This window comes from Microcebus murinus, chromosome 14 (assembly GCF_040939455.1).
Source record: "Microcebus murinus isolate Inina chromosome 14, M.murinus_Inina_mat1.0, whole genome shotgun sequence".
Classification (NCBI taxonomy): Eukaryota; Metazoa; Chordata; class Mammalia; order Primates; family Cheirogaleidae; genus Microcebus; species Microcebus murinus.
Window position 1 is genome coordinate 61,082,895 of NC_134117.1, and position 27,137 is coordinate 61,110,031.

At 37.7% G+C, this 27,137-nt stretch overlaps 2 protein-coding genes across 8 annotated transcripts in view; both read left to right on the forward strand.

The window, feature by feature from the left end:
* Positions 1 to 12,414, forward strand: part of PPP3CB (protein phosphatase 3 catalytic subunit beta) — a 53,884-nt gene extending 41,470 nt beyond the window's left edge. For 2 of the 7 annotated variants that reach the window (XM_012759914.2, XM_012759921.3), the window contains exons 11-15: positions 80 to 106; positions 2,127 to 2,211; positions 4,055 to 4,152; positions 9,329 to 9,358; positions 10,798 to 12,414. In XM_012759914.2, the coding sequence (XP_012615368.1) occupies positions 80 to 106; positions 2,127 to 2,211; positions 4,055 to 4,152; positions 9,329 to 9,358; positions 10,798 to 10,976 (419 nt within the window). In that variant the 3' untranslated portion in view covers positions 10,977 to 12,414. The remainder of the gene's footprint in view (positions 1 to 79; positions 107 to 2,126; positions 2,212 to 4,054; positions 4,153 to 9,328; positions 9,359 to 10,797) is intronic. The other 5 variants (XM_012759916.2, XM_012759917.2, XM_012759918.2 and 2 more) reach the window with 5 other exon arrangements.
* A 1,573-nt stretch (positions 12,415 to 13,987) lies between these two features.
* MSS51 (MSS51 mitochondrial translational activator) lies at positions 13,988 to 26,565 on the forward strand. The gene is made up of 7 exons (XM_076010165.1): positions 13,988 to 15,380; positions 20,301 to 20,545; positions 20,826 to 20,981; positions 21,843 to 21,967; positions 22,916 to 23,482; positions 24,494 to 24,587; positions 24,918 to 26,565. The coding sequence occupies exons 2-7, from the start codon at positions 20,325 to 20,327 to the stop codon at positions 25,135 to 25,137; spliced, it is 1,383 nt and encodes a 460-aa protein (XP_075866280.1). The 5' UTR covers positions 13,988 to 15,380; positions 20,301 to 20,324; the 3' UTR covers positions 25,138 to 26,565.
* The last annotated feature ends 572 nt before the right edge of the window (positions 26,566 to 27,137 follow it).

The following is a 27,137-nucleotide window of genomic DNA, read 5'->3' on the forward strand; positions in this document are numbered from 1 at the left end:
TAAATCTCTATCTTTTTATTTGTCTCAACCACCTTTTCTCCATCATTCACTTCCTTTTTTCTGGACTCTCCATCTGAAGAACGGCTCATATATGGCAATAAAAAAGGTACAGACCAGACAGAGTAACATTGTTTTGAAATATGACTTCATAAGTTATCCTCATGTCGATGTAAGTTAGCACATTCATTGAGTAATATTTATGCAGAGTCCTCTTGGGCCTTGTGCAAATCTAGTTTAAGTTTTATCTGAGTTGGTATTCAGTGTTTTTAGAAGTCATATTCCAAGATATCTGTCTTTCTGTGCATGGAAATATTTTTCCCTCTTTTTCATTCCTCTTGTTTTAAAATTTCATTCTTTTGCTTATTTGTAATGTTTTGTACTTTTCCCTGCATGATTAGGGTGTTTGATTGTCTGTCTTATTTCCCAAAGAAAAATTTTACTGTGGACATTTACTTTAATATGATGCATGATGTGTTTGTAGACTGATTTAAAATCCTGATTTGTACAGTGTTTTTCTATTTCTGTGTATTTTTTCATTTGACATCAGTATAGTTTACATATCATTTGGTTTTACAGATATATAAATTAAGACTGAAAATATGGATGTATCTCATTATAGCCATCCTCCCCAGACCTCTACTGCTCACCCAGTCTAGCTATTTTTAAAATTCTGTCAATTTTAAAACAAAATATCTATATTAATTCATTAGAAAAGAATCAAACTTACCATGTGTCCTTGGACAAGTCACTTAATAAACTCAGTTTCTTTGTCTATGAAATGAGGAGATTAAACTTTGCAATATCTCTTCAAATTCTAATATTTTGTGATTCTTAGATTTTTAGTAATTTTTTTTAGCATCTTAACGATACCTGTTTAGTGCCATGGTACCCACACAGTTTTGGATTTGTAAAAGCTGTAGCTTCAATGCTCATATTACCCATTAGAAGATCATAAACATGGTCATGGAGCCTATTTTCCCTAAAATATGTCTTTTATTTTTGTCTTTGGATTTCTTTTTCTCTTTCCTTACAGCCAGGTCCAGTCATCATCTTAGTTTTTAATTATATGTATTTGTGGGCTACTTGAATTTTAAATGAGATGTTCTAGCCCATAAGACTTATGGTTACTCAGACCTCTGTATACCTAAGGCCCCTTTTGATCTAGTGTCTTTAGCCTTTCCTTAACCTTCTCCTCAACCATGGTGCTTCCATATGTGTGTTTTCATCATGTTGAAGCACAGCTCTAAGGAACCACACCCTTAGGTCTAGAGTGATTCTAGTTGCTATATATGAGATAACAGGACTGAGATTGTTGTTCTTTCTGGAGGCCAAGTGAAGGAAGATATAACCTTTGAGTCTTTCTTCAGCCAAGGATCCAATTATTTTACTATATTCTATTCTGTTGCAGTGATAGCACAGCGAATCCTCTAGAGATGAAGCAGTAGTGATCTGTTAGCCATGTTTTTCTCATTGCTTATGTCATACTCACATAGGGTTATAAAAGCTTGGATACACTTGCATGACCTTAGAGGACACCTGGTACATTAAGTTGTTGTTGAAATGCTGGTATGGCCCTTAGTTCAGGATTACCTGCATAGTAATCCCTTCATGCCATTATTTTTAGACCAATTTAGAGCAAGGAAGCTTATTCTGTTATAGTATGATGGGGTATTTTCAGCCTGCATGTTGAAGACTATTATGATAGTTAAACAGAAGACTACAGGACTATTACAAATCTTGTCTGTTAGTCTTCATGTCATAGGCTCTCATGAAAATTAAACAGAGACTGTAGTGTTATTATCAGTTTTTTGTCCTCTAGTTTGTAATACAAGTTGAGCTCAAATTTTTTCCCATTGCTCTTTCACTGAGTAGTCAGTAGTGTGAGATCATAAAGTTTGTGGATTACTTTTTATTTGTATCTGTATCAGACCCCAGTACTAGACCAATGCTGAGCTAAACATTGAGGGAGTAAGAAAATTTTTGGCATGAGTTCATCTAGTCTCTTCCTGTGAGCTGGTGGTAGGGGGCTTGGGATTGGTTCAGTTAAGCGTGGAACAGGCTAATAGAATAATGCAAGCATGAGTGCCCTAAACTTGAGCCTTTCTTTCTATTTATTCCATTGAAAGTAGGTTCAGCTGCAGCCCGCAAAGAAATCATAAGAAACAAAATTCGAGCAATTGGCAAGATGGCAAGAGTCTTCTCTGTTCTCAGGTAATGATATATTTTTCTTTTTCTTTTTTCTTTTTTGAAGAACCACATTCACATAACTTTTATTATAATATATTGTTATAACTGTTTTATTACTAGTTATTGTTAATCTCTTACTGTGCATAATTTATAAATTAAACTTTATCACAGGTATGTATGTATAGGCAAAAACAGTATATATATGGTTCAGTACTATCAGAAGTTTCAGGCATCCATTGGGGTCTTGGAAGGTATCTCCCTCAGATAAAGGGGGACTTACAATGGGAAACCACATTGTAGTGACAGTGTATATATCAATATACATGAACCACAAGGACATAATGTTGAGCTAAAAAAGAACTCTTGGAAGAATATATATTAACTACCTAGAGCTGCATAACACATCATCCCAAACAAAAGACATTTATTATTTCACTGTTTCTGTAGGTCAGGATTCTGGATATGGCCCTCATATTCAGAGTCTCCACAGGACTGCTATTGAGGTCTTGGCCCAGGCTGGGGCTTCATCTCGAGGCTCAGTGGGCAGAGAGCCTCTAAGCTCACCCGGTTGCCGGCAGAGTCTAGTGCCCTCTGTGCTGGCTAGTGCTAAAGCTTTTCCTCCTGGAAAAACCTAGTCCTTCTGGCTGGAGAATGACTCTAGGAGCTCCCTCCAACTCTATACTTCAGTTTCAAACACAGGCCATGAATGCTACAGAACCTGGTCTCTCTTCATTTAGCCAGGTTCCCCTCCAGGACCTTGAAGCACCCTATTTTTGGGGGTCTGTTCCTCTTGAGGCTGTTTAATCAGCCGTTTTTGGAGGAGAGGCAGTCATATTCTGTTTTCCATCCACCAACCCCTAAGCCACTAATGGGATTAGTGGGGGATTAGTGGGTGCCTGGGCCACCTGCCAGTTGCCCCAAAGCCTGTTGCTCTAGGCTCTGAATTTCAGAGCAGTTTAATAATACACCACTGTCTCCACCGCTCTGCTCCCTATCTCAGGTTCACTTGGCAAAAAGATGATCTGTGTCTGTGTTTAGAAGCTCCTCACAGGCCAGGAGAGCAGCTCATCTCTAAGCGTCTGGCTTGTGCAGTTTCCCCATGCACTCCAGTTGCTCCACTAGTTGTCCTGTGGGTCAGGCAGAGCGTGCCTATTTTCTTGATTATTTGTTTTGTAGAAATGACTTTTTTTGTGTAAGTATTGTCCTGCTTGACATCTAAAAGCAACATTATCACTCTTCCCATAACGAATCAATTATACATTTATATATTGAAGAAGGGAACACAACTCCCTTTGAAACTAGGGTTTTTGACCCTTGTGATTGTTATTGCTCACCTTTGGTATCTCTTGTCCTTATGTGATGAAAGCACTAAGTTTACACCTTGAAAATAAGAGCAAGATAAGAAGGAGGGGGCCCCTTGTACAGAGCATTCCTGATGAACTTGCTCATCCATACAGGAAGTCCCTTTTACTGAATCTACAAATTACCTTCCTGGGATTAATTCACTGTGACCAGGTTTAAGGGTACAAATGAATAGCTCAGTAGTTGAAAATTTATTTGCAAAATTGATTATATCACATATTTGAACTTTAGAGTATATGAAATACCGTATTTTCTCAATTGATGCCCATCAATGATAAATCTCACCATATATTTAGTAAAGCTTTTTAGGAAAAATGATGTATGCTTCAAATGTAAAGTACATCCTCATATTCCATATTTAGAATATGAAAAAAGTATGTATTGAAATTGAGGGAAATATGGTAATAACAATGAAAGTCATAAATTGTATATATGCCCATAGGTCCTCTTTTAAACTAAGTGCTGATTGGAAGTATCTGTTATTTGTTTTATGTCTCTGCTATAGGGAGGAGAGTGAAAGTGTGCTGACACTCAAGGGCCTGACTCCCACAGGGATGTTGCCTAGTGGAGTGTTGGCTGGAGGACGGCAGACCCTGCAAAGTGGTAATGATGTTATGCAACTTGCTGTGCCTCAGATGGACTGGGGCACACCTCACTCTTTTGCTAACAATACACATAATGCATGCAGGGAATTCCTTCTGTTTTTTAGTTCCTGTCTCAGTAGCTGACACAGGCAGGGTACTATATGATAGTTAATCTCATTAATACCTGATCAGGGCAGAAAATTGATAGAATGGTTATTCCTTTCAATTGAAAATAATGGTCAGTTCCTCAGCTTTTCATGAAATGATATGGGAGTAGCTCATATCCTAATCTCTAAAATATTTATTTATTCAATTGTTTGATTCCTTTTCTTTAAAAGTCCCAGTTTCAGAATGTGGATCGGGGATATTCATATTACTAAAATGGAACTGTAATTCCAAGTTTCTTATTTTTAATTTTTTTATTTATGTAATTGTATTAGACTATGCTTATATTTTCAGATACTTAATTTTAGAGTTAACTGTCTGCTTGGGCCCCAGAACATTACTTATGCACTTCACTTGCCAAAAGATTTGTGCAAGGTTTTGTACCCTGGTAAATGATGCCAAAGTTTGTTTTCTGTGGTGTTTGTCAAATGTTCTATGTATAATTGACTGTCTGTAACATGCTGTTTCCTTCCTCTGCAGATGTAGCTGCTTTCCTAAATCTGTCTGTCTTTCTTTAGGTTAGCTGTATGTCTGTAAAAGTATGTTCAATTAAATTACTCTATCAGACACTTGTCTGTCTTTTGATGTAGAAGCAGCTTTATAGCACCTCGTTTTGGGGTTTGCTGCATTTGTTGCTGCACTTTGTGCATTCTAAACATGAATGTAACATTAGATATTAAGTCATTGTTATAAAGGGTTGAATTTAAAATCTGTAAGTCAAAATTCAAAGGGTGTTATAATTAAGTGTGCCTTTATTTTGCATGAAAATAAAAAGAATTATACATAAAGCATTCCTGTAATCTGGCTCATTGAATATTTTATATTAAAAAAACTAACTTTTTTGGCATAAATATTTGTGTAAATATTGGGTTAAGTTTTTGAAAGCCCATTACAGATTAAATAGAAGAGAGTGATGTGAATTAGACCATACACAGTAATTCAGTCTAGATTTCTTTCCCTTGTGGTTGGAGAGGAAAAAATGTGATATGGAAAAGCCTGAATTTGTATGTTTTATTATAGCCACTTTTGACAGCCCTCTAAGGGTCATTGTTCTATTAAAACAGGCAGCAGCAGATCTGATGTTTTTCCTTAATCATGATTAAGTTTCTTTTTGATGTTATAATTAATGACTTTTTAAAAGAGAAAAATAGGAAATTTTAATTTAATATTTTGAATAAATTTAAATTAGGTTGACTTTTCACAATTTTCATTTCACTCAGTCTCATAATAATTGCTTTTTAATGAAAAGAACCTTTTCGTATAGACAAATAATTTTTACTCATAGCCTGTACATGTTCTATTTTATATGTTACTGTATTGTCCACAACCACCATTGGTATATCTGAGTACAAAACTATGTTTTGAAATTATAGTTTCAAATTTTCCTTCTGAATGAGGGTTTTTTTTTATTTAAAGAAAATCTGCTTTGATTCTGTTTACATTCGTTGCCCTCCCTTTTTCTTATTATATTGTGAACATTAGAAAAATGAGCTAAAAAGAATTTCATGAATGTACATTAAAACAAATTAAGATCTTAAACATTCAATAAAACTAGCAAAAATGTTAATAGAAACGGATGAATTTTAATAGCTTCAGAAATGTTATATCCTTCTTCCTCTTTGTTCAGAAAAGAAAAAAATCACAAGGGTAACATACTTAAAAAAAATCTACATTATAGTCATCTCTCAATTATCCTTTGATATATTAGTACTTTTATGTTGTATCCGTAGCAAATCTTGCTTTCAGCTTTCACAAGTAGCACCTGCTAATTACATGCTTTGTGGACAGCTCAGCACTTGTATTTATTCTTAATTTGCACACAGCTTGAAGCCCATTCCTCCAACTTTGAAACCACCCTCAACTGTAGGGGAGGTTTGAAAGACAGTAGCTTTGCCAGAGGGACTGTCTATTCCCAGGATAGAATGAGTTACTAGAAGGAGCTGAGTTTTAGGGTTCTTATTTGGGAAACTAGATAGTTCCCACTTCTGCTAGTCCTTGATAGTGTAATTTGAGAATTTGGTTGAAGTTATTTCCCTAGCATAAGATATTGAAACAAATAACAAAACTCATATTGAAAGCTATATCTGTGTGATTTAAAAAAAATTACCTAACATTTTAAATTTCAGTAGATATGTTTTCTGATGTTAGTGTGTATAACTGAGAGTTAGATACTGCAAAAGGAAAAATTTTAAATTGTAAGGCCTTGATCTTATTGTCAGAAAATAAAAATTGTCTTTTCAATAACTTTAAAGTTAATTTACATAATATTTCTTGACTGTTTGTACAGACTCCACAACTCTATTAGAGTTGGATTTTATGTTCATATTTATTTTACGTACTTTTTTAAAATGTAAATTTGATTGGGAGCTAGCCAAAATAATGTTACCTTTACCAGAATCTGTATGGCAAAATATATGACCATCTCAATTTTAGTAATGTAAATTCCTCTTGGTCATTTATTTTGTGTAGTGCTGAGGAACACAATTTGAGGCAGCACTACCTTCAAACTTATTAAGGCCATGTCAAGATTCGCTATATAGCAGAAAACAAACAGAGGAGAAATAGTGCCTTTCAGATAGATTTTTGCAATTATCAGAAGTCTTTCTTTCCAGTTTAATTTTTAAGGTTCAAATGACCATCTTTCAAATCTAAGCATTCAAGCTTGACATGATATGCAATTTTGAGTGTCATACCTATTTTGTATTCTGGAAAGGATCAGTTAGAGGCCTCAGAAAAGAATGGAGAATATAATTGACCTAGAAAATGCTTTTACATATAAAATTAAAAGTCTTGTAGGCCGGGTGGGGTGGCTCACGCCTGTAATCCTAGCATTCTGAGAGGCTGAGGTGTGCGGATTGCTCAAGATCAGGAGTTTGAAACCAGCCTGAGCAAGAGCGAGACCCCGTCTCTGCTAAAAATAGAAAGAAATTAATTGGCCAACTAAAAATATATAGAAAAAAGTTAGCTGGGCATGGTGGCACGTGCCTGTAGTCCCATCCCAGCTACTTGGGAGGCTGAGGCAGGAGGATCACTTGAGCCCAGGAGTTTGAGGTTGTTGTGAGCTAGGCTGATGCCACGGCACTCTAGCCAGGGCAACAGAATGAGATTCTGTCTCAAAAAAAAAAAAAAAAAAGTCTGTAGAATGATTTCAGAAGTATATTGTTACATTTCTTTATTTGAAAAATTTATTAACAGACTTTTAAACTATTGATAAAATAAAATAGATACTAATTCTCATAGTGATATCAGTTTTTATTCTTAATTTATTACTATATATAATACAAGTTATGAGATGTTTCATATAAACTGACTGATGTTATCACAGACTCTCTAAAACATTGTGATAAACATTTAATTTTTTTCCCCTTTAAATTTTAAATTATAAGGAAAATTGTCCACATTTTAAGGAGTAGGAATTCTAGGGCTGGTCAGGTAGAGGTGGTTTATTTATCCCAGTTTTCTGTCCAGGCAAATCGTAAGAGTATTTTCCAGGTGTACAGGGCTAGATTTTTTTAAGTGGTAATTTGTGCAGTGAGCATACAATAGTTGTGTCTGCTTTGATTTGTAATATAATTTAACAGTTAAGGAAAATTAACTCTTTCTTTATTCAGTGTTCATCCTACTTCTTTTGGATCCTCAGTTCACTTTATTCTCTGGTTAATATCAACAACATTTTCTAATTTAGCTCACTTCAAATCATTAGATTCATCAGTGTCCTTTCACATTAATAATTGCTGTGGGTAAAAATTACCATTTCTAAATCATGTTTACTGCTAAAAGATAATTTCAGGAATAATTATTCTAATTGGCCTTATTCAGAAGAAACAAAGTAGAAGGAACAGGATATTATTGTTACAAATATTCTGAGTGTGTACACTTTAGGCAAAGTGGAAAATGGGCAATATTGTGAGGCAGTATTGCTCTTTCCTATCTTAGGTCCCGGTCCTCAATGTGAGCTCTTTATATGGTTTAAACCCAGAAATAAGCCAAAAAAGAATTTTTGACTACAAAATATATGATTAAATATGTTGTAGTTCTCTAAATGGGCCAATGACAAGCTATATTAAGAATGCATTTCTCATTTATAATATGGCCTATATATATATATGTATCATGAAATAATTAGAATTTATTGCCTGTAAGACCTCAGTTTCATTTCTTAATGCCTCTTTATTTGGTAGATGGGTTTGAAAAGATGCTCAATAGTCTTTCTTCCCTTAAGAATTCAGGCTCTTAGTTCCTGAAGCAAATTTGAGTTCGTGATAAACTGGATATGAATGGATTTTTTTGAGGCTATAGATGCTAATATCTTTAGATATTTGGAGCATCAATAATAGAAGAGAAAGGAAGTTCCTGGTAGACAAGAGGGATCCTTTTATGTTCCCCACAAATAACAGAGATACAGGACTGTTCTACTTAGACTAATTCACCAAGTTTACTGCCCTAAAATTTCCTTGTAGCCATATCAGATTTTGCAGCTTATGTTTTTGCCTTATAAATTAGAAGTGTCAGGAAAAGCAATGCTGACCCCTTTTAGTTTCTATTGTAGGGAACCAACTGGTGATGAGTATTGTTTTTGTTAGACATGAAAGAAAAGACCTTCCTGTTTGCTTTTCTGCTAAAATTCTATCATCATAATTTTACCCTAGAGAATTTTCCTATGATTGTGATGGATGTGATATAATAAACATACAGGAAAATTCTAAGGCCATCAAAATACTGAATTCAAGATGGGTAATTAATATTGGATTGCATTTGCATGAGTGCTGAGATGTCTTTGTTTAAAATAGGTTTGTGTGATCTGTGCTCTGAGCAATGTTGTCATAGTGCTGTGTGTAAACTGTACTGTGTCAGGAATTGTGGGATTGGATGGGACTCTCTAATATGAGTACTACTTATGTTGAATTGTAAATGATGATGTAGTATGGGGTACTGTGTTATTTTAAGTGATCATTGCCTTTTCTGCTGTACAATATGACCCTTCTCATCTCTCTCATTCATTTTGCATGCCTCTGCTCACTTCTGTACAGCCACAGTTGAGGCTATTGAGGCTGAAAAAGGTACGATCAGAGTCCTTGCGCTGGGCAGAGATCTGTGGTGTGTGGGTGGGCCTCAGAGAATGTCCTGTGGTGTGTCTTACTCCTAGCTTGCACAGCCCGAGATGAGTCAGACTCACTGACTCATCAAGTTTAACAGTCACATTCCTCATTTATTTATTTTTTAATTACAAAGGCTGATGTCCATAATGACAGTCTGGTTTTTTCCCCCCTTTTCTGGTGCAATATGCAACCAGAATTTAATGTTACTGATTTCTTTAAGTATATTATGCTATACATTATAGCATTCAGAGTTGCCTGTTTTAATGGAAATTACTAAACTGATCCTGCAAATAAAGATCTGTTCCATATTTTGCATGATTCTATGCTACTCAGATTTTTTCCCCTAAGTAAAACCTTCTCTAGATATAGGTATGAATTTGTTTTTACTCATTTTCAGTAATATGCCTGACTAAGAGTGCAGGAACTGTCATTATAATGGTTGTTTTCTCTTTTTTTTGCTGCAGTTTTGGGCTATAGTTTACTGATAAGTTTATATTCATGTATATTATATGTTGGCTTGATATTACACATTACTGAATGTTTTGCTGCCCCAGCCATTGTTCGGTTCATGTGCACAGACTGAGTCCTAGCTATTTCACACATTAAGCAACCAGATCATAACTAGGGGTATGACAATCTTTTCTATGAACATTTAAACAGTGGAGGATGCATCATTCTATATGAAGTGAAAGAGAAACTATATAATTGGTGGAAAATTGCCATTTATTTTGATTAGAGTTTCCAAAGAGGTACAGTAAATGACCAGTGAATTAAGGAAGACATTTCCTAAAATATGAAACTATAAATACTTTTTGCTATCAGCCAAATACAGAAACACAGGCATTTTCTACCTTTTTCATTTCATGTTGGTGGTGAGGGGTTGATGATACCCTTGACTGCCAAGATAGTTTAGATCTACTGTATTTTAGCTTATCTTTGCTTCTTTCTCCTCCCAAGCTCTTGGTACAGATCTGTATGTTGGGATTAACCTTGTTTAGCCTCCTTCCTTGCCCCTACTCTTGTTGCTACTTTATTGTGATAATCACTGGTGATCTTCGGGTCCAAAGTAGGAGATAATTGGTATAGTAGAAGTCAGGCTGAGACCCTGAGAGGTTGATTTTGGGGGCAGAGGAGGGGAGGGTTGATTTTGCTTTTTGCTTGGTTTGTTTTTTTTTTGAAGGCTACACTAACACTATCATCTATAAAACTATCATGTTTGTATTTAGGTTTAAACGTTTCACATTTTAAAGGGAAAACTTGAAATGGGGATAGGATTCAGTTAAAATTTAAGTGTTGCTACTTGCAGCTAATTTCTTTCTTCTTAAAAATCATTAATTATGTTTTTGAAATCTCAAAAATGTTTTTCAATTACTGACTTATCAAATTTGCATTTTGTTAAGCAATACGAGGATTCTCTCCACCACATAGAATCTGCAGTTTTGAAGAGGCAAAGGGTTTGGATAGGATCAATGAGAGAATGCCACCCCGGAAAGATGCTGTACAACAAGATGGTTTCAATTCTCTGAACACCGCACATGCCACTGAGAACCACGGGACTGGCAACCATAGTGCCCAGTGACCCACGGCTTCCCAGGGACTCTCACATCTCGGGCCCCCAAATGGACAGATCACCCGAGGAGCTGGAGGGGTTGGCCAAACTGACTGTAAATGTCACACAGTCCCTCTGCAGAAACCATTGTGCTTTTGAAAACCCAGCCCCTTCCTGGATGGAGGCTTGAGGGCCCTGGGACATGTTGTGCTATCTGATAAGATTGGGTCATCGCTGCCAATGTGGAAAGCAGTGAGCAAGGGGCTTGGGGCAATTTCCAGTGGAGGGCATCTACTACACCTCCATTTATGCTTGTGGTTCACACATTTAAGTTTACAAATGAGATTTCTTCCCCACCCCCAGTAGAATTAGAATTTGTTTTTCAACCATGACTTCAAATGCAATTCTAAGAGCTAATGTGGACTTTTCTTTTTCCATGAGATATCTTTAAAGGATGAATTAGCATGGTCTTAAAAAATACCTTTCTGGCGTTACTAGCTATATTTTGAATTGTGGGCAAAATGCTGAGAAACCCAGCATTACAAAATGCTGACCTCAGGTCAATAGTTCTTAAATGTGGCTAATTCTGTAACATAGTCTTGGTATTTTTCAATTATGAACACATAACCTATAACTAGGCAGACACTTTTACTTGAACACAAATTCAAAAACTAATTTAGAATCCTTTTTGCCCAGATCTTTTGAGATTTACATCCCAGAGATTTAAAAAGTAAACCTCTAAATTGCAAAATTATGAAGAAGTACAGAATTACTCATTTAAGATACTTTAAAAGAAGTTTGTACATTGTCAAAGTAAATTTTAATTCAAATCATGTCTGTAAAACTTGACGTATTTTGTGTATGCATGTTTTCATTTTGCAAATATTTAATATATAGACCTATGATGTACAGGTACGACATGTATAGGTTATCTAGATGTTATGAGAAATTTTAGTTTATTGTGAGTACTCAAGTTGCATAAATAGCCACCAGAATGATTTGCTGCTGGCATTCTATCATTTTTATGTTTTAATGCAAAGGAAATTTTAAAATGTTCTGGAAGTGTTTTTGATTAAGCAATGCAGCCTAGAAACAATGGTTCTGTTCAATCATTCAGATGTTAGTGGAAGCATAAAAGTCAAGACTGCATGTTGAAATTTTTCTTTTGATAGTTACTGATCTGCTTGGTTAAACTAAATGGAACCATGTGCTAATTTTTCACAATTATCGACCTGTATTGATTGCCACTGTAGTTTGGTATTTCCCTTTACTTTGGTGGCCTGCTTCCCTCATGCCGTGGAATACAACGCAGAGCTCCAGGCAGCGGAACCATCTGTTGTTTTGTTTGCCAGAAAGTGCACCCTGTATGGTCTCCTGTCTAAGTTGGAAATATTATGCATGTGCAGGACTTTTCAAGTATTTTATAAACAGTAGCACACAATAAATTCCATGCATGGGCCGCTGCTCCTATCTCTGTGTTGGGTTTTATTTGGAAGATGCAGTCTGATTTGGCCTTTTGATGGAAATCAGAAAATCCTGTTAATAGAGCTGGAATATCCTTTGGAGAAGATTATCTCTTGGATAGTTCATGGTGATTTGATAAATTAAATTCTTGTCTTTATAAAATCTGCCTTAAAAAAAAAACACTTGTTACACTTGTTTTACATGAGCATTAGTAACTGAGCACTAGAGGACTTTGGATGCCTACTGTAGGCCTCCTAAATCTAATATTTATGATCACTGTTTTTATTATCTTTTAATTGAAAAAATACATCATTAATTAGTATTTTGTTACAGGAGTATTGGGAATTAATTGGTGTTTTAACAATAAGAAGAAAAAATATTAGTGATACTACATTTTCCTACATTATATTCCTCTCTTCTTTGCCATAATCAAAATAAGTATAGGATTTTGCCAACTGAGGGAAATTAGGATATTGTTCAAGATTTTATAATAAAATAATTATATAACTTTATAGTTCTCAATAATAATTACAATAAGATACATTAAAAAGCATTAATTTAAATCAATGTATGTATACTTGCCTAATTCTAAGTAAGTAACAAACAGAACTTCTCAAATTGTTGATTACAGCTTCTGCTTGCTGTAATATTAATTTGCATACCAGTCCATGACTTGCCTCTAAAGTTATTATGCATTGCATACCTTAAAGATTCTTTTTCATGTTATTGTTTTATGAAAGCTATCATTTCTAAAGTAAGAGTTTAGTATATCAGGTGCCAGGAACTTCCTTAGCCCTTAGGTTCATTATTAGGGTTACATAGTGTTTGTGGGAATCACGGGTGAGCATAAAGCACTATTGGCAAACGAGAGGAAGTATGGGTTGATGGTGAAAATTAAGAAGAGGAAAATATGAGAAAGGAACAGAGCTTTAAAAAAGTGTTACACATGAAGAATGTATACCGCTTTAGCACCTAGTGCCTCACAGACCATTTCCTACCTGTTGAATAGGAACCTCTTTCTAGTCTTTCTTTATAATTAGTTTCACAACAAGCCATTTATTAAGATTTTTAAAATACAACTCATGAATGCAAATTGTGCATTCATTTTCTAAATTATAACTTTAAATGTCTATCAGAGCAGGTAATAGTGATGGTAAAATGTAAGTTAATATTCAACATCAAATTTTTTTCTATATATAGCATTCCTCTTTATATTCAAAGATGATATTTCTGAATTAGAAAAGTCAATTTCTGACTTCTTGTACTTTCTTCAGTTCAGCCATTATTAACAGAACTCAAAACCTTTGAGGTTCTCAGTTAAATTTTTGAGGCCAGTTAAATTTGAAATTGTTCTAAAACTTTTGCTTAAAATTAATCATACCTATTTTTTTTTTTTTTTTGAGACAGAGTCTCGCTTTGTTGCCCAGGCTAGAGTGAGTGCCGTGGCGTCAGCCTAGCTCACAGCAACCTCAAACTCCTGGGCTCCAGCGATCCTTCTGTCTCAGCCTCCCGAGTAGGTGGGACTACAGGCATGCGCCACCATGCCCGGCTAATTTTTTATATATATATCAGTTGGCCAATTAGTTTCTTTCTATTTATAGTAGAGACGGGGTCTCACTCTTGCTCAGGCTGGTTTTGAACACCTGACCTTGAGCAATCCGCCCGCCTCGGCCTCCCAGAGAGCTAGGATTACAGGCGTGAGCCACCGCGCCCGGCCAATCATACCTATTTTATTCAGAGATTTTGCTTATTGCAACTAGTTTTGCTCTGTCCACAGCTGTTCTGCGTAATGTTATGTAATGTTTTGTTGAATCCTTAACACTTTTCTTCCACCTTCCCTACTTGTAGTTTGTGCTTTCTACTGTTTGAAGTTCTTGTATGGATTTGATTTACTACATTCTAGGACCTCATTGCAAGTGGTTCTATTCCCCAGTTTGATGATGTTCACAGAAGCAGGTAAGTGACTACTGGGGCCAGATGTAAGCAGAAAACCAGATCTTGCAGTCATGTAAGACCACTGCCCTATCAACTTCCGATAGGAGCTAGGAATGTGGAACTGAATTCCTTGGATCAGCATCCATTACCAGGAGGAACGAGAAGATGGTTGATTTGATTCTTTTCTTCTCTTTTCCTAAAAATAGTATGCATTTTTAGTCATTAACTAATATTTTGGTCTTGCTTATTTTAATATTCCAGAAGCATTTATTCCTCTTGAAATAAACAGGTAGAGTGCCCCTGATGACACTCTCACTGAGAGAGTACTTTGCTGTCCTTTCAGGGAAAGTGAATTTTACAAATTAATTCTGCATGTTTTCCCTATATTTGATTTTTTTCTGTACCGTTAAATGACCATTTCTTTTCTCCTTTCTTGGGTATTATATTTGTATTTAACCCTAGATTGGACATTGTTGAATTCTGTTTGAACAGTGTTTGTTATGCTAAAAAAGGACATTGGGCTTGGGTCAACTCATTCTGGGTCTAGATTTACATACAGGACTCCAGGGGTTCCTGTTCTCTGGGTTGATGTCTACCCTTTCCAGCCAAATACTGACTTCTGCATTAAATCCCCAGGTTTTTTTCTAAAGTTGTAAACTGAGAACAGAAATGTTGCTTTGAGTGAGAGAAGTCCAGGAAGCAGTACTTTTCATTTTTCCTCAGACTGCCTGGCCTTTAGTGAGTTTGGAAGTGTTGATAGAGTCCTGAGCCTTCTTGGCAGAGAATGAGGGTTAGAAAGAGAGAAGTCCCCAGGCAAGGGGCCAGGTCTCTACTTGCCTCATGAAGGAGAATTCAGCCTTGTGTATCTGGTTGGCAGGGCACACTTAATCACTGAGATCCAGCATTTCAGCAGTTTGTAGAGGAAAGTGATATGAAGGGACAGCTGCAAGTAACCCACAACCTACATTTGAGGAGATCAAGCACTTACTTCACTTGGAGGAAAGAGAGAAGGAAGGAAGCCGAGGGCTTAGCAGGGTAAGTTTTTCCCTATCAACCTGTCTGCTTGCTTGGTTTATTATTGAGTAAAGTATTTATCACCCCAGGGAGTGTTAAATCACTGATTAAGCAGCTGAATATGGTCATAATTGCAGCGTTCTTAATGTATTTCTCCTTTTCTCTTTCTCTTTTTCTGCCCCTTTTGAGGATCCCCAGTGATCAGTTTCACTGCCCCTTCTCCCTACCTCTCCAAAGATGTTTTGTATTTGCTGGTGAATTAGAGAAAATTAGATGGGCCTTCCTGGTCTGGAGATAATGAAAAGATGACAGATTTAGGTGAAGCATGGGACTTTCTGTGGTAAGGAGGAATATGGAAGACTTAGGTTTGGGAATAGGTTAACATTTTGGTTTGTAATTTGGAGATGAAGGATAAGAATTTTTCTGTGTAATCAAGTTCATATCTCCTCTCCTCTTCAGTTCTCAGTGTTGGTGTTCTCTCTCTCATATACTGGGAATAAATTAGAGGTCAAGTCACTGGGGACAGCTAGAAAAAAGTTAAAGTGATTCCTTTCCTAGGTTGGGTAGACTCTGAACTCTGGAAAGTTCTGAGAGCTTACTGCAATGCTTTCTCCCTTGTGTCCCCTGTCCCCGTCACCCCACCCCTTTGTTTTTCTCAGTTTACACCCCTTGAACTTGGAGGAGCCTGCAGCTTGTTGTAGGAAAGTTAGAACTAGGGAAGCTGTGTCTGAGCCTACAGTACACAAACTCAGACATGAGCCTGATGGTGTATATAGATGCAAATGCAAAGACCTTCTCATTCCCACCTTTTTACCTTCCTGCCAGAAAGCTAGTTCATTTGTGTGTTGAACCTTGTGTTCTAGAGGAGACTATGATATTAGGGATGTTACCACCGCCACTCCTGCTCCCTGAACTGTGTGATCCTTTTGACTTCTAGCCAGTTCAGCTAATTACTAGATTGCCAAGCGTTAATCTTTTGTTGGAGAAAGACCTCTCCTTGGAAATTCAGTTAAGTGTGGCAATACCTTTCTGACCTTAATTGGTTTGCATTGCAGCAAAAGGCTTATGGTTTAACTTCAGGAAGATATTATAAATTCTGGGATTTAAGACCCTAGAGTTGTTGTCTTAAAGTATCTTTGATTTGAGACATACCTGAAAAAGAAAAAAAAAAATTCATTCTTTCAAGGTTAAGAACGTGTTATGTCTTGTCTGAGGCAGGTGGGTAGAGTAGATAAATGCTTTTTTTTAGAACAGCAGTGATTCTGGAAATGCAGTTGACAATACATGGTGATTAAAAGTGGTGGGCAGTCCTTTCATGGTGGCTTACACCTGTAATCCGAGCACTCTGGGAGGCTGAGATGGGAGGATCACTTGAGGCCAGGAGTTCCTGACCACATCTCTACAAAAAATAGAAAAATTAGCCGGGTGTGGTGGCACCCACCTATAGTCCCAGCTACTTAGGAGGCTGAGGCATGAGAATTGATTGGACCCAGGAGTTGGAGGTTGCAGTGAGCTATGATGATGCCACTGCACTCTAGCCCAGGTGACAGAGCGAGACTGTCACAAACAAACAAACAAACAAGTGGAGGACAGAGTGAAGTCAGTTGTTGGAAATGGGGTCATAAAGTGAGAAGGGCAATTCCATTCTCCTTTTAGTAAAGAGATGTGACCTTTAAACCCTAACATAATCTAATATCGTTAGGACCAATTTCTTCTTCATTATGGTAATATAGAGGATATTGTATACAGATGAATTTAGCTACCTCTTTTCTATGGACTCTGAAACCATTCATTCACCCATGGGATGAGGGGAGTTGTGAAAGAGTGGTTGGAAACATAAGGGTAAAGAAAAAGAGAGTACAAAGGAAAAATACAAATTCTTTCCTCCATTAACCTGAGGACACAGGTTTATAAGAGCCATGTTGTAAGATATGGATATGCGGTGGATGATTTGGGGTTTTGTTTGTTTGTTTGTTTGTTTTTGTCACCTACCTATACCTCAGCTGCATGATGATTCTGGAGTTTTTTTCCCTAACAGATATGGTCTAGAAGGATCAGATGTCAGATCATTTTTGTAACAAAACATGATCCCTAGTTTGAACTTCAATAGTTACCTCATTCACAGTAAGACTAACCACTGCCAGTGTGTTTATCATCTATCATTTCTCTATTCCTGGAGGCAGTTAATCTGGGGATTAATAACTTTTTAGCCTCTCTACGGATACCTTTTCTCCCTTTTCTTTTCTTTTCTTTTCTTTTCTTTTCTTTTCTTTTCTTTTCTTTTCTTTTCTTTTCTTTTCTTTTCTTTTCTTTTCTTCTTTTCCTTCTTTCCTTTCTTTTCTTTTCTTTTTCACATAGCATAAAATTAATTTAAAGTTAGCGATTAAATGGCATTTAGTATATTCACAATATTATGGAACCACAACCTCCAAAACATTTAGTTTAGTTCTAAAACATTTTCATTACCCCAAGGAAAACCCCATAACAGTTAAACAATTAATACTCATTTTCCCTTCCACCTAGCCCCTAGCAACTGCCGGATCTGCTTTCTGTCTTTGGATTTACCTATTCCATATATTTCAAATAAATGGCATCATACAACATGTAATCTTTTGTGTCTGGCTTCTTTCACTTAGTAGCATAGTTGTTTTGGGGTTCATCTACATTGTAGCATATATCAGTATTTTCTTTCTTTCTTTTTTTTTTAGAGATAGGATCTCACTCTGTTGCCTAGGCCGGAGTTCAGTGGTATGATTGTAGCTCACTGTAACCTTAAACTCTGGGTTTATGTGGGACTCCTGCCTCAGCCTCCTGAGTAGCTAGAACTCCAGGCATGAGTCACCAAACCCAGCTAATTAAAAAAAAATTTTTTTTTTTTAGAGACAGCATCTTGCTTTGTTACCCAGGCTGATCTCAAGCTCCTGGTCTGAAGTAGCCTCCCACCTTGGGCTCCTAAAGTGCTGGGATTATAGGTGTGAGCTACCATGCCCAGCCTTATTTCTTTTTTTGGCCGAATAATATTTATTTACTCCCAATTTGTTTATCATCCATTGGTGGATCTTTGGGTTATTTCTACCTTTTGGCTATTGTGAATGGTGCTGCTATGAATGTTCATGTGTAAACATTTGTTTGAGTACCTATTTTTAGTTATTTGGTATATATACCTAAGAATGAAATTGCTGGTTTGAGGAATTGCCATACTGTTTTCTATAGTGCCTGTACCATTTTACATTTCCATAGTGTGTGTGAGGGTTCCAATTACTCCACATCCTCATCAGCATTTATTGTTTCCTGGGTTTTCAATAATAGCCTTCCTAGTGGGTATGAAGTGATATCTCATTGTGGTTTTGGTTTGCAATTCCCTCATGACTAATGAGCATATTTTCTTGTTTGTTGTCCATTTGCATATATTCTTTTAGAAAATTCTATTCAAATATTATGCCCATTTTTTAGTTGAGTTGTCTGGTTTTTGTTGTTGAATTGTAGGGGTTCTTTATGTAGTCTTGATACTAACCCCTTATCAGATACATGATTTGCAAATATTTTCTCCCATTCTGTGCATTGTCATTTGACTCTGTTGGTAGTGTCCTTTGATGCACAAAAGTTTTTAATTTTGATGTAGCCCAATTTATCTGTGTTGTTATTGTTGTTACTTGTGCTTTGGTGTCGTGTTTAAAAAATCATTGCCAAATCTATGTCATAAAGCTTTCCCTTGTTATTTTCTAACATTTTTATAGGTTTAGCCCTTATATTTATATCTCTAGACTTAACATTCAAACTCAAGTCATTCTGTTTCTTAATTTCCAGAGTGTGCCTATTTACATTTCTGTTCTCATTCTCTTCTCTGTGCTTAGAATTCCTTTTTTCCCTATCTTCATGTATTCAAAATATTCCCATCTTTCAAGGTCTGTTCCAACTGCTGCCTATTTCATGAAGTCACCCTCTGAAGAGAATCTCTTTTGATCTTCCATTAGTGTTTTAGTTTCACTTTTCTTGTAGGACTTACATATAATAATACCTTGTTTTGTAGCTTACATCTAATCCCCCTATAAGACATTTAGATGAGATGGTGTATTTTTCATATTTGTTTCTATATAGTATTCTGCAAATTATTTTGTCTGTTTATTAGTAAATATATATTGAATAAATGGTTGTCTTAATATTTCTCGATATGGTCTCTTTTGTCTACTCAGCCCTTGTGGAAAACATGGGAGAAAATAAGACAGGGAAAGAAGAAATCACAAAGTCCCAGCTAGGTAGTGCAAGGATGTAGGCTTACTTCTACTTCAAAACTCACCTCTTTAGGAAATTTTCCTTGTAATGTATCTGTCTGACTTGCTTTTACTACATAACTCTTAGCACACATAGTTTGTGTTACATTTACTTCATAGTTTATTGCTTGTAAATATGATGATGGGTCTTTTAAAATAAATGTTTTATCTCTCTAACTAGGTTACATTGGTTAATTCTCCAAATAGATGGTAGCTATGGATAGCTAAAACTTCTGTTGCTTTTTCCTCTTTTAAGTCGATTTTGAAAATACACTAAAAATACATGAATATAAAAAAAGTCAAACATTACAGATAAGTCTAAAGTCCTCCTTGATCAACCCAGTTCCTATCTCACTGCCTTCTTACTCTACTCAGAGTTAATCATTGTTACCAGTTTTCTGTGAGCCCTCCCAGGTCTTTTTCATACATTTACTTACATATTACTATATTATGTGTAGAACTTCATATGTAACACATACATGTATAAATTATATTCATATATAATTATTTCCATTCTATTTTTCACAACTGCCTGTGGTAGTCAATAATCAGTAAATACTAAATCTTACTGATAACCTGGGTCTGAGAGACCAGAAGAAGTAAGTCAAGCATATGAAAATACTATGTGTACAGCTTATAAAATTCCATTCCATATCTGTTCTGCATATAGTCTCCAGGTATCATTGGACAGGCCATGGCTCCACGGTCCCGGCGACGAAGGCACAAGAAACTCCCTTCATCTGTGGCCCCCGTGCTTGTGACCCCACCCACAGTTGTGACCCCTGTTCCTCTGACTCCCTCAAAACCTGGCCCTAGCATTGATGCACTTGGCTTCTTATCCTTGGAGAATAATGTTCCTGGCCTATCCCAGTTGATCCTTCAAAAGCTGAACATGAAAAGTTATGAAGAATACAAGTGAGTGACCAGCTTTATGGAAGAGGGATATATTATATTTGGTAGAAGTGATTTCAGAAGGTAGAAATGGAATATAATTTGGGCAATATGGGATATTTGCAATGAGGGATTTTCACATCTTTTGCCAGTTTTATTACTACAGAAATAATTGGCTTAAGTGAGAAATGATGTCAGTAGGAGACATAGGAGTAGGTGGTATAGGCGGTAAGAGGGAGGACATGAGAGATTTTAGAAATATTCTTTTCCTTATTGCCTTTCCTTCTCCCTGCTGTTTCTGCAGGCTGGTGGTAGATGGGGGTATCCCTGTATCAGGCTTTGGATTTCGATGTCCTCAAGAAATGTTCCAGAGGATGGAGGACACATTCAGATTCTGTGCTCACTGTAAAGCACTCCCTAGTGGCTTTTCAGACTCCAAGGTCCTCCGGCACTGCAAAAGGTGACTTGTGGGGGGCTAATGGGGAGACATTCGGAAATGACCCTGTACTAAGACCTCATTCCCAAAGGAAAGGTCTGAAAGGTTTCTAATTAACTTAAGGCTCTTTCCTCATTTTGTATCATTTGGACTACAGAGTGGTCATAACAGGGTTCTAATCCTGTTTATTTTTGGTGTCACAGGGAAGTGAGATAAGAGACCACAATACAGGCCGGGCGCTGTGGCTCACGCCTGTAATCCTAGCTCTTGGGAGGCCGAGGCGGGCGGATTGCTCAAGGTCAGGAGTTCAAAACCAGCCTGAGCAAGAGCGAGACCCCGTCTCTACTATAAAAATAGAAAGAAATTAATTGGCCAACTGATATATATATATAAAATTAGCCGGGCATGGTGGCGCATGCCTGTAGTCCCAGCTACCCGGGAGGCTGAGGCAGAAGGATCACTCGAGCCCAGGAGTTTGAGGCCGCTACAATACAATCCTCTGTGTCTCCCTTTTCTTGAGTACTCAAAGAGTAAGGCCACATCTGTTGTAAGGAGGTTGGGTTTGAACTATAGCTGTGATGAGAGGGCAGCTACAAACTCCTGGTGTTTTATTTTCTTTTCTTTTAAAAGAGATATAAAAAGTGAGATGTTCCAGATAGATAGAGACTATGGTGTCACTTTGTCTGGGAGAACAATTATATTTCCAACTATCTCCTGCCTCTTCTGCCAAATGCAGTCCCCAAATTTGTTGTATCATTCCTTTTCCTACCTTCCTGACCCATTCACTGATCTTTCTTCCTAGGTATGAGAATATCAATCCCTTCCCCAGACACCCCCAATCACCTTTATGTATACAACATCTATTCCTGTGACACATTCTCTCAGGTGCAGAAATGTCTATTACTGTGGTCCAGAGTGCCAGAAGTCAGACTGGCCAGCACACAGGAGGGTTTGTCAAGAGCTTCGTCTTGTGGCTGTGGACCGTCTCATGGAATGGCTTCTGGTCACAGGTGGAGTAGTGGTATTGGGAAACTTTACTATAATGGCCATAGTTGATTGTACTGGAAAGCATATTGTCATGAAAAAAGAGGAACCTGGGGTAAGGGATGGGGCACTCTTGGACGCTGGTTGGCAGAGTGAACATATAGGGAATATTGATCATTAGTGAGAAGGGAATTTTGAAGCCAGGCAAGGATTATGTTACCTTTTATTTTCCAATATATATAGGGGATACAAGTATTTTTTATTACATGGATAAATTGTATAATGCTGAAGTCAGAGCTTTCAGTGTACCCATCATCAGAATAGTGTACATTATACTCAATAAGCAGATTTTTATTCCTCATCCCCCTCCACCCTCCACCCTTTTTAGTTTTCAATGTCTATTACATCACTTTATGACCATATACATCCCTTGTTTAGTGTCCACTTATAAGAGAGAACATGTAGTATTTGTTTTTCTATTCCTGAGATAATTCACTTAGAATGATAATCTACAGTTCCATCCAACTTGCTGCAAAAGACATTATTTCATTCCTTTTTATGGCTGAGTAGTATCCCATGGTGTATTAATATATATACTACATTTTCTTTATCCATTCTTCAGTTGGTAGGCACTTAGGTTGATTCCGTATTTTGCAATTGTGAATTTTACTCCAATAAACATTTGGGTGTAGGTGTCTTTTTTATAAAATGACTTCCTTAGATACCCAGTAGTGGGATTGCTAGATCAAATGGTAGGTTTACTTTGAGTTCTTTGAGAAATTTTCATACTGTTTTCCATAGAAGTTGTACTAGTTTACATTTCCACTAACAATGTATAAGCGTTTCCTTTTTACTACAAACATGCCAACATCTGTTTTTTGACTTTTTAATAATGGTCATTCTGATGGGTAAGGTGGTATCTCATTGTGTTTTTAATTTACATTTCCCTACTTTTTATTCCTTTTTTCCTGCAGGCGATTTTGTCCTACCCTCAGGACCTTGGCCATGGCCAGCTGAAGTTGTACAAGACTGGGACACTTGGTTTTCTATGAAAGGGTCACAGCTAGATGCTACACTGGATACTGTACTAGGTAGTCATGCCATGACCACCCTATGGGCCAGTGTAGGACGGCCAAGGCCAGACCCAGATATCCTGCAGGGATCATTGAAGCGGCTACTGACAGATGCCCTGTCAAGGCCCTTGACAGTGGGCCTAGGGCTTAGGGCCTTGGGGATAGATGTTAGGAAGACTGGGGGAAGCACAGTACATTTGATTGGTGCTTCCCATGTGGAGACATTTCTTGCTCGCCCTGGGGACTATGATGAGCTTGGCTACATGTTTCCTGGACACCTTGGACTCCGTGTGATTATGGTCGGTGTAGATGTGGCTATTGGCTTTTCTCACAGCACCTCAACTTCACCCCTGGAACCTGGCACAATTCAGCTTAGTGGCTACAGGGACCTCTATCATGACTTCTGGGAGGAGCAGGTAGAGACGGGGCAGATAGCCCGTCCAGATTTGGCAGTGGCATTCCATCCAGGTAAGATTCATTGGTTCAGAGGAATACTATTTGGCTTCCCCTGAGAATTTTCCACCCCAAATCTTGCATCTTTTATCTTTGGAACTCCATTCATGTGGTCTCCATAAACACAATATGATGACAATCTTGGTTGATAATTTGCCATATATACTACACCTGGGTTCAGAATTTTCTACCGAAGGCTAGGTGTGGTGGCTCACGCCTGTAATCCCAGCACTTTGGGAGGCCAAGGTAGGAGGATCCCTTGAGGTCAGGAGTTCAAGATTAGCCTGGGCAACATAGTGAGACCCTGTCTCTACTCTCTACAAAAAATTTAAAGAATAAATTAGCTGGGTATCATGGCATGCATCTGTAGTCCTGGCTACTCAAGAGACTGAGGAAGGAGGTTCCCTTGAGCCCAAGAATTCCAGGTTGCAGTGAGCTATGATCATTCCTTTGTACTCCATCCTGGGCAACAAAGCAGGACCCTGTCTTTAAAAAAACAAAAAACAAAAACAAAACAAAAAATAAAACAATTGAAGAAACTGGGGTGGATGATCATGAGTATTGGGGATGAGCAAGGTGAGGTGTGGTGTGGACACAATCAAAGAAATATCTTGCTCTTGCAGTCTACTTCAGTCTTTCTCCTCCCTATTCTTTTTTTTTTTTTTTTTTGAGACAGAGTCTCACTTTTGTTGCCCAGGCTAGAGTAAGTGCTGTGGCGTCAGCCTAGCTCACAGCAACCCAACCTCAAACTCCTGGGCTCAAGCCATCCTCCTGCCTCAGCCTCCCGAGTAGCTGGGACTACAGGCATGCACCACCATGCCCGGCTAATTTTTTGTATATATATTTTTAGTTGGTCAATTAATTTCTTTCTATTTTTAGTAGAGATGGGGTCTTGCTCAGGATGGTTTCGAACTCCCAACCTCGAGCAATCCGCCCGCCTCGGCCTCCCAGAGTGCTAGGATTACAGGTGTGAGCCACCGCGCCCGGCCTCCCTTCCCTATTCTTATTTCCATTTTTGTTCCATAGGTTTCCATTCCTCCCCAGACTTGATGGAAGCTTGGCTGCCCACCTTGTTGCTTCTTCGTGACTACAAGATCCCTACATTGATTACTGTTTACAGGTTTTGATCTCTTTGCATACGTGATACTCCCCTGACTCACTCATACCTCACTTTATAAAGATGAGCTCATTTTACTCCCCCCTTGCTTATCTACCTTATGGTAAGGATATTCTTCCTTCCCACATGTGGCTTTTTCATCCCCTTGGAACAAAGTCCTATGCTAGTTAATTGGGTATTTAGTGAGACATTTGGGCAGAAGGGATATCTCTTGCCTAGTATAGCCTTGGGTAATTTGGGTGATTGTTGAGTACAGAAGTATCAGGCTCTTGAGCAGTTTCTCCCTTCTCTCTCATAATCATTAGAGCAATTTCTCTTCTCTCTCTTCCACAGCCATCAGGAATTGGCATCCTCTTTGCAGATTCTGGTGGAACTGGATACACATATCACTGCCTATGGGGCTAATCCTTTCACGTCCCTCAAACCTGAACAGGTCTATTCCAACCCCAACAAGCAGCCAGTATACTGCAGTGCCTACTATATCATGTTTCTTGGAAGGTCCTGCCAGCTGGATAAAAGGCAATTGGATGAGAAAGTAGATGGTGGAGTTTAAATAGATCCTGACTGGATATTTGGAAAATGAAGAGGTTGTGATGAAATTACCCTGTTAATGCCAGGTTGTTGCCAGCTTTGAAAACCACTATATCTAAACCTCATTCACTATCTGGGTAAAGATTCTCAGCAGAATGAGAGTTCCTGTATTATGTGACTTATTTCTAAGAGTTTAGCCACAGTAGCTTTTGGAGATAGGATTCTAGATTTAGTGGTTGGCAAGAGGCCCTGATGTTGGTCTTTCCAGAGTATAGAGTTCCTTACAGTTTCCTTTGCGAGGAAGTCATACCTTTTGACTGGAACCAGATAGCACTGAGGAGAAAACCGCCTTGTTCCATCTGAAAAAGACTTTCTTCTCATTGAGCAATTTGGGCTAAAAAAATGGGGAGGTGTTGATGATTTGAACTGGTACAAGAATGGACAAATCAGGGAAGTCAGGGACATGGAGGAGGTTGTAAGATTTGGCACACTGTCCTATTTTATGGCTTTTTTGAGAGAAATGTCTCATTTTCCTATTTTTTTCTTGGAGACTTCTGACCCTAGAGTAGCCCTGTATATCAGACATTACCTGAATATATTTGAGGTATTTGTTATCCTGTGTTCTATACCACAATAAACTTGGTTTGGGGCTTCTTAAGTCACTTATTTTATCTTATTTCAAATTCATTGGCAAGCATTACACATCTGCACACAACACCTCAAGATTCTAAGTTTCATTCTTGCCAACAGAGTGGTTAGCATCAGTTCTCTGTTTGGGCCTGCCACTCTACGACACACTTGTCTCATATCATCCTTCTCTTATCACACTCTCAGGTTTAGGACATTCCCTAGGTTTTCATTCCTATAGTCTTGCCATGACCTTCACCCACACATACCTCATCACCCCAGTATACACATGCATACTTTTATTGCCCACAGTACTAGGGGTAATTTTATAATTTCTTTTATTCATTTAAAACAGTTAGTACCTGCCATATGAAAGGTACTGTATTCTGGCTTTGAGGAGATTGAAAGGTGAATGAGACATCATCCTTATTTTTAATATAGGAAGGGAGATCATATGTATACAGATATCTTTATTGCAATGTGATGGAATAGAAAATACAAGAGAGGCTTATAGTGGTAAGGAAATAGAGTGAAAAAAGATCACTTCGTGCCGGGCGTGGTGGCTCACGCCTGTAATCCTAGCACTCTGGGAGGCCGAGGCGGGCTGATTGCTCGAGGTCAGGAGTTCGAAACCAGCCTGAGCAAGAATGAGACCCCGTCTCTACTATAAATAGAAAGAAATTAATTGGACAACTAATATATATAGAAAAAAATTAGCCGGGCATGGTGGCACATGCCTATAGTCCCAGCTACTCGGGAGGTTGAGGCAGCAGGATCGCTTGAGCCCAGGAGTTTGAGGTTGCTGTGAGCTAGGCTGATGCCATGGCACTCACTCTAGCCTGGGCAACAAAGTGAGACTCTGTCTCAAAAAAAAAAAAAAAAAAAAAAGATCACTTCGTTAAATGAAAATGAAGGTATTCTGAATTAGAATTCTATGAAACAGGGCAGGACATTCTAGGTGGAAGTAATATCAGGAGCAGAAGTTTAGAAGTAGAAAAGCATAGGGGATAGTTTGGGGTACATTTGGGGATTAGTATAAATTAAGTCTGGAAGAGAGCTTGAGATTGGATTATAGAAGGAGCTTTTGTGGTCCTTTGGATTGATGTAGATCTGAAAATAAATCCTGGAGCAATTATCAGATAATTTTGTGCCCCTGAGAAAGCTAAAATTCTCTAAGCCTTAAGTTTCTTCATTTGTAAAATAGAGTATTATAATACTTTGTCACGGCCTGTTTGCAGGACAGAGGATGAACACAGAACATAAAACACAGACGCGCAGAACACAAAAACGCAGACACGCGTATGGTTGACTCAAGTAATAATACACCGGGTCCATTTTATTTTTATACTCAAAGATTTTTTTTTTTTTTTTTTTTTTGAGACAGAGTCTCACTTT